Source organism: Merops nubicus, unplaced genomic scaffold, assembly GCF_000691845.1.
Source record: "Merops nubicus isolate BGI_N331 unplaced genomic scaffold, ASM69184v1 scaffold30714, whole genome shotgun sequence".
Taxonomy (NCBI): Eukaryota; Metazoa; Chordata; class Aves; order Coraciiformes; family Meropidae; genus Merops; species Merops nubicus.
In genome coordinates, this window is record NW_008602745.1 from 12,002 (window position 1) to 19,943 (window position 7,942).

General features: G+C 48.4%; 1 protein-coding gene across 1 annotated transcript in view; it reads right to left on the reverse strand.

The window, feature by feature from the left end:
* ACSL6 (acyl-CoA synthetase long-chain family member 6) overlaps positions 1-7,731 on the reverse strand; it is a gene marked incomplete at both ends in the record, with an annotated part of 19,598 nt that extends 11,867 nt beyond the window's left edge. The window contains 7 exons of the mRNA XM_008938467.1: positions 2,959-3,010; positions 3,865-3,897; positions 4,453-4,631; positions 5,162-5,261; positions 5,406-5,507; positions 5,975-6,039; positions 7,611-7,731. Of these exons, the coding sequence (XP_008936715.1) occupies positions 2,959-3,010; positions 3,865-3,897; positions 4,453-4,631; positions 5,162-5,261; positions 5,406-5,507; positions 5,975-6,039; positions 7,611-7,731 (652 nt within the window). The remainder of the gene's footprint in view (positions 1-2,958; positions 3,011-3,864; positions 3,898-4,452; positions 4,632-5,161; positions 5,262-5,405; positions 5,508-5,974; positions 6,040-7,610) is intronic.
* Positions 7,732-7,942: the final 211 nt, after the last annotated feature.

Consider the following 7,942-nt stretch of genomic DNA (forward strand, 5'->3'; position numbering starts at 1 on the left):
GCTCCCCCAGCCACAACTGCTCCTGTCCCAACGTGTTGCACACACAGGCTTGTGGGCACCAGCTCAGCCAGGCAGGTTTTGTTTTGAGGTGTTTATTTTCACAGCTGGGTGCAGACGTGGATCCAAACCTCAAGAAAACTCCAGGAACCACTGTTGGTTGTAGAGACGTGCCAATGACCCAGAAACCTTTGTGTTATTTGAGTTGTGGCTAGCCCAGTACGTGCTCTCAGCTCCTGCAGTTGTGGCTGTGGTCCTGCAGTGTTGCTTCTCCAGGTTGGCAGGTCAATGCTGCTGGAGAGGGCATGCTCAGGACTGGGAAATTAAAAACTGGTGTTTGGAAATCCAGAACTGCACCCTCTGGCTATAGCAGCAGCAGGTCTGGCTCCTGCACCCTGGCCCAGCCCATCAGATTTCTTTTGGAAGATTTCTCAGATGCTTTGAGACCCCAGACTGATTTACTCACTCCACCTCTGACTTGCAGCTCTGCTCAAATCCCCATGCCATGCCTGGGAGCAGTGTGAACATCCCAGCTCCTTCCTCCTGGCTGCATCCCCTGTCCTGCCCTGCAGGTTCAGCATCCTGGGCAGGCTGTGGTGTCAAAGCAGAGCAGCAAGGTTAGAGCCAGGAGAACCTTCCTTGGGAGAAATCCAGAGCAAACTGTGCTGCCATGGGGGAGCTGCAGCTTTCTGGGCTGGGGGATTTCTGTACATTTTGACATTCTCTAGTTGTTCTGTTTTAAGATATAACCAAGCAAAACAGCAGCCCCTTCAGGTGAGCCCTTGCTCAGAATTGCCACTCTGAGAGAATAAAGGTTGGTGTTGATACTGTTTGGTTCTGTTTAAAGAAAAGATCCCTGTCAGATCTGTACCACTGCTCCCAAGTTTGAATTTCCTTGTAAAGACACACCTTGCAGTGTCCTGTTACAGAAATGGGCCCATGGTGATCCCCATCCATTCACAGAATCATTTTGGTAAGAAGAGACCTTCAAGATCATCCAGTCCAGCCGTTCCCCCAGCACTGCCAGGTCCCCACTAAACCATGTCTGGGTGCAGCAAATCCTCCTTAGCTTGGTTCCAGCTTGGTTTGAGAGTTACCATAAGCACCAGAAGAACCTCTTCCATGTCACCAGATGGTTCTTTCCAGTAGCAGCTCCAGCACTAGGTCAGTGGTGTGACCCATCAGCTTTCTGGGATGTAAACACTTCCCTCCCTGCAGGAGCCCCTGTTGGGCAGGGATGTGTGCTGGCAGGCTGTGAGAAACTGCTGGGAAGCAATTTTTTATCCAGATGGTTACAGGTGGATCCTTCAGGAAAGGACAGTTTGCTTCTCTGGAGTAGCCAGCATGAAAAATCACATGCTGATGGTTTGGGGACATCTGTGTGGCTTTGGCCCAGTTTGGAGGGCTGGTGATTTCTTGGTGGAATAAAAGCTGATCTTGTGATCTGAGCTCAGCAATCTCAGGCTCTCCCTTCTCCCTGAGGAGGCATTTGGACAGCTGATCCTATCAGAAAAAAAGCAAATATTAAAGTCTGCTCCTAAGGGGTTTTTAAAAGCAAATATTAAAGTCTGCTCCTAAGGGGTTTTTATAAACAGCTAAAATTGTTTCATATTCTACAATTTCCAGGTTACAAACTCTATAGCTAAGATTTGTTTCATACCATACAAAAATAATTAGAGCCCTTCAGAAAAAGCCCTTGAGGACAGCTCTGTTGGAACAAAATTTTAAGTCTGGTCATTAAAAATATCCTGATGTGGGTTATACAAAAGCCAAAGCCTTTTATGTCAAAACACAGTGTGGAAAACAGACCAGGGTGTCAATGCAAGCCCTGGAAAAGCCAAAGTGATGAGCAAAGTCCTCCAGCAGCAGACGGGGGGCTGGTGGGTCACTAAGCATTGCTCTCTTCCACACAGTGTGCTGCCCTGGGTACTCTGAAGGGCACAGAGCTCAAAACTAGGAATGGTGCATGAAGGTAAAACCCCCCAAAGCCTTTTTAATACATTTTCTGTTCATCCTTGGGGTTGATAAAGCAGCTGCCTACCTGATCTGCAGTACAAGTCTTCTCCAGGAGGTGGAAGATGGAGATGTCCCTCTTGCTCAGCCTGATCTGCAGGCTTTGTGCTGTGCAGGCTTGGAGGGCAGCTTGGTGTCCAGCAGCAGCTTCTGCTTGCCTAAATGAGCAATTCCAAGATGCTTTGGGGCAGGACCAAGGGTTGGACAAGCCTGAGAGCACAGGTGAACCTGGAAGAGCAGCTCCAGTGGTCCTTGGAGCATGGTCCTTCCCTATATAGCTTTTGGGTAGATGTTATGGAGGTCAGGTTCTCAAGAGTAATAAATTCCTGCAAGCTGTATGAAAAGCAGGGTCTGGAGGGAGGAGAAAGCACTGTGTGTGCTAAGAACAGGCAGGGAAAAGATGCTGCTCCTCTGCAAGGAGAAGAGGCCAGCAGCATGTGAGTACCAGCAGCGTGGGCTGCCCAGGCTCATCCCACCACGTGCTGCTCCAGGGCAAATCTGAGAAGATTTGGCACACACGAGCCAGCTTGGGAACACTGCAGAGGATCCAGAGGTGCTGAGGACATTGGTGTGCTTAGGATACAGAGAATGGAAAGCTGTGGACCCACACTTCTTTTTTTTTTTAAAAAAAAATCCCATTTGCAGGAGATAAAAATCAATCAAGGGCTTCACAACTGCACTGCAAAATGGGAAGCAGAAACAAGGGCACATTTCCAGGCAACTGGAAAATCCTACTGCCAAAGTGTATCTCAGGGAATTCAAGTGAAACAGAAATACATCATTAGTTTTAATTTGCAATCTCCATAAATGTATACACATAGATGTTCTTATATATTAAAACCACATAGAAATGCCATTGCTGTACCAGCAAATCTCAACATATTGAGGGGGTATGAATAATTCCTTTGATAATCTAACATTTTGAGATGAAAATTTCTTTTCTATTACCTGTAGTGCCACTAGTAAAACAGACAATTGATAGATCTTCTGGTCGAGGAGGCTGGAAATACACAAGGAGAATGAGAAAATCACATCAATCAAACACAGAAGGGTCAATGGGAAGCTGGTGTCATTGTATAAACCTAAAGATCAAACCAATTATATTTCAGCTCTGCAATAAAAGCTTTCTACTCCCCATGGCATACATGAAAGACCATCAAAAAGTTCTTTTTATCAGGTTTCTTCAGCTATTCCTCCATGAAGTTTTGCCCCAGCTCTTTAAGAGCATGCTTTAGTGTACGATGGCTTTGGTGGAATATTTGTCTTGCAGCTAGTATTTTTCAAAGACACCACCTGTACCTGTAGGTGTGGTGGAAAATTAGATAATTTACTGATTTCCAGATAAAGCTGTGATTATCCACAACAGAGGACAACTCTCTGAAGCTGCTGATGGCTCCCATTTCCAGCAGTACTGCTGTATTCTGATTTGGGTCACGAATGAATAAATAAACAGCCTGAAAACCAGAGGCTGCTCTTCAAAGTTTTGCACAAGTATCAGCAGCCAGTGAAAAATATCAATGCACTTTTCCAAATATATCCCAGAGAAACACTGCCAGGCAGTGGTTCTGAGCTATAGAAGCCCCACTGGAAAGCCAAGGGTGCCAAACATAACCCTGGTGCCTCTTGGGCCAGGGGCTCACCACCCTTATGGTAAAAAATTTCTTCCTTCTCTCTAGTCTAACTCTCCCCCCTTCCAGTTTAAACCCATCACCCCTTGAACTGGCCATGGAACAGTGTCCCTAAAGACATGCACATGTCCTGCTGCCCAAAGCAAAGCCTTCCTTCTCTTGTCAGGGAACCAATGTGACAGTCAGCTGCAGTTGTCAGTGGGAGAGGCAGCATCCCAGCACTCACCACAGGCACGTGTCGACTCTCTCGGCCACAGTCCTGAAAGAGATTAAAGTACCAAAAATTATTTCCACTTTAATTCCCATGGTGGAACCCACTTGCTAATAATCTGCAAACTATGAAGGGAGGGTATGGGCTAGAGCAGAAATATTTGTGGCTAGCACTTAGGTCATCTTTTCTATCTCAAGTTTCTGGCATTAACTGCAATGCTATCCATGGATTTCAAGCAGTGCTTTGGTTGGTTGAGCTGGATCCAGGCTGTTTCACAGAAGTGTAAGGCTGTAGGCTCACATGTAGGAGGACAGTGTCTGGAACAGCAGCCTCACTTCCCAGGCTTAAATAGCAGCTGATACCTTATTTTAGCAGGGAGGACTGAAATGTTCTATGTTTCTATGAAATGTTGGCTCCTATCAACAAGGAATAACACTTCAGAGGCAACTCACTGAGCCACACATCAATATTAACAGCCCCCAGCTGCTCTTTTGTGCTCTCCAGACATTGAACCTGCCCCACAGTTCACAAGTCCCTGTATATTTTATTGTCTTTTCATAGAAACTAAGAAATACAGTAAAAAGAGAGGGAGTGCAAACTCACCTCCACCTCCTGCATGGTCTGGATGCGAACCCCGCAGCGCCTCCCTCTCTCCATCAGCTCCTTCTCAAAGGGGTCCATCAGGATGATGGAGCTCAGACCTGGTGTTTCTCTCCTCTCCACGTGGTCCAGGAGTATTCTGGCTTTTTCTGGCTTGTCACAAATGACTGTGGAAATGTCAGCTGGAAGAAAAGCAGCCAAATGAGCTGTTTACTGTAAATCTTTTCTAATGCAGTGTTGGCTGCTGGCTCATAGCTAACCCCCTATCAGTTCTGATATTCTCTCCAGGCTCAGAGCAGAAATCCTAGAATATAACATACATTTCCCTTCAAAAATTCATGCAAATTTACCTAACCCAAATCCATGCCAAAGCTGCAGCCTACATCTACAATTCTGCTGGGATTCAGTTCAAAATGCTAAAGTGCCTCACCACTTGGGCCAAAAAATCTAGGAGGCAAATGATGAAGCAGCACAGGAGTGGGTGGCTGTGGAGTAATTCCTGCAGCCAGAGCAGCCCCATCCATGGCTGTGCACGACCAGGCACGGGAGAAATGCAGCAGAGGTGGCATGGGGACACCCAGCTCCCCAGAAACTTCTCAAAGTGACTTCAAGACACTCAATGAGTAAAATCACCTGTCTTTTGGAAAGCAGAAGAAAATGAACCATTCTGAGCAAACAAAACTGGTTTCTGAGAAGATTTCACCCTTTTTACCTGTGTTGACGATGTAACGAATGGCTCCAGGCCCTAAGGTGTCGTAGAGGGGAACCACCACCATGGAGTAGGTGTAGCAAGCCAGCTCAGAAATGATCCACTGCAGGAGGACATCAAAGCATGAAGGTGAAAAGGAGGCCGTGGCAGCAGATGTCACACACTTGAGAACAAGCTTCAAGTGTAAAGCAAGCTCACAAGTCAGGAACATCATTCATACACCATCAAGCTGGACTTCAAGTCTCACCTCTGGACGGTTTTGAGCAAAGACCCCAATAAACTGCTTCGTGGATGGCTTGCAGCCCTGCTGCAGAAGGCCTGAACCCAGAGCTTCTGCTCTTTCAGCCACCTGGAATTTGGAGAGAAAAAGAAAAAGCACCCAGAAAATAGAAATATAATGAATACCAAGCTAAGCAAGACTCAGCTTACCCAGGGAGGCTCTCAAACTATCTTGTTTGTGATCTAAAGGTCCATTTTCTTTATGCTACCATGAGCCATTGGTAGCTGACTAGCAGGTGACTAGCACTTGAGCTCTGGGTGGCAATGCCCCATGGCTATGAGTGTGCCAGTGCTGTTGTCATGAGTGGGCCACCAGCATTGAGCTGGTCCCCCAAAGCCAACACACCTGCAGAGCACGGGGCTGTGCCTGGCTGGGGGAGCCACGAGCCCTCACAGGGCACGTTGGCATCCCCCTGGGCTCACGTGTGCCTGAGACCCATGGGCACCTTGACAGCAGCTCTTCTGCTGGGCAGGGTGAGAGCACAGGGCAAGAGGGTTCTGCAGGGGATGTTGTTGGGGGTATTGTTTCCAGCTCACCTCCTTGTAGGACAGCCACTGGTAGGGCTGCTTGGGCTTCCTGAACCCCAGGCAGGGGCCGTTTTCTGGAAGAGAGAAGCAGAGGTGATGGAGCTGTGGGGGCAGTGCCAGGAGCTAATGTGCTGCCCCGTACCATGCTGTGGGGTGCCCAGAGCCCCCCCAGAGGAAATCTGCTGTTCCTGGGGTTGGCTCTCACTCAGAGCAAGCCCCACAAACTCAACACGAGTGCTGCTAACAGGAGAGAGGCTGCTGGGATCTCCCAAACAGTCACTTCCATCCTCCTCCCCGAGCTGCAGAGGGGACAGCAGCACTTTGCCCCAAACAGCCTCGTTAAAAGACATTCCTCCAAAGGTGGAGTGAGCATCAATGTCTGATGAGGGCTCTCATCCCAAACACCAGCTCCTGCTGCTTTCCTTGCCTTTGATTTAAACACTTCAAAGTGAAAACTGCTATTTTTAGCACCACCTGCTCTGGAGCAGGGTAAGACAATAGGCAGCACTACATGACAGGAGGAATATTTGAGAGGTTTAATTCTTTTGCTAACTGTCCTTACCTGCAAAAGATCCATCCCTCTGTCCACCTGCTGAGTTACTGATTTACCCTGGTCCTGCAGGCTGGAATATTTACAATTCCACTGAGCCTTTTGGTACCAAAAATAATAATCTGATAATAAAATTGTTGTGTTCAGCGAGGTGGGATGTTGTAAGCAGCAGACACAGGAATAGTCTTGACAGAGCAGGGAAGAGCCATGATGGCTTTTTGGAGCTGGAAATGCTGTCTCACAAGGATGTGAGAGCTTTTTGATGGTACCATTGATCCTGGGGTGAGGGTGATGGACTGATACACCACACTCAGCTTTCCTAAGAGCTTTTGGCAGAGTCCCTTACCCTGCCCTGTGGTGGAATAAAAGGTAAGCTGGGTGAGTAACTGATGAAAAGGCAGCAATGAGCAGAAATAGGAATCAGTGTTTGCAGCAGAGTAAGAGCTCAGTTGGGTTCCACAGTCCTCTGCCCAGATCAGCCCTGTTTTATGTATTCAGAAACGTTCTGGAAATGAATAATGTATGATGAGCTTTGCTGATGCTGTAAAATTCAGGACATTAAACTGTCTGCCAGTGGCAGCAAAAAGATCTCATGGTATCATGAGACTGCACAGTAAAATTCAATGGCATTAAGGGCAAAATAAAGCACGTGGCAAATAGTAATCCTAATTATAACCCCCTCAGCTCCAAAAGCATCTCCCCAGGGGCAGCACAGGCTGCAGCACCTGCCCTGCCCCTTGCTGGGCCTCCTCCTTCCTTGGCTTCCACTCCTTGGACCTCTGACACTCTGGACCCCCCACTCTATTTTGGCCCCCATCTCTGGGTTTCCTTTCACTTTGTTTCCAGTCTGTTGGTCTCCACTCTTTGGGTCCCCCAGTCTGAGATGCCCATTTGCTGGGCCTCCCATGGTCCTTTGGTATTTGAGTCCAGATGGGCCTCTGTACCCTTTGGGTTTCCCATCCTTTTGTGGGCTCCCACACTCTCTCAGCCTCTACGTGCTCTGAGCTTCCATAAACCTCTCAGCCTCCCACGCTGTTGGGGCCTCTACATCCCCTGGTCCTCCACCTCTCCCCACCTCTGCTCCCAGGCTCTCACCAGAGATGCTGAATCCCCTCCTGAAGACCTCGTACATGGTCCTGGCGTCGTCGTAGTAGTGAGTCAGGAGCTGTGGGCTGTCCCCGATCACCGACCGGCGTGCCCCTGCCAGACCCTGTGACACAGAATCACAGAACCATGGAATGCCTTGGGTTGGAAGGGACCTTGAAGACCATCTCGTTCCAACCCCTCTGCCATGAGCACCTTCCACTAGACCAGGTTGCTTAAAGTCCCATCCAACCTGGCCTTGAGCACTTCCAGGGATGGGACGCCCACAGCTTCCTTGGGCAACCTGCGCCAGTGTCTCACCACCCTCAGGGTGGCAAATTTAT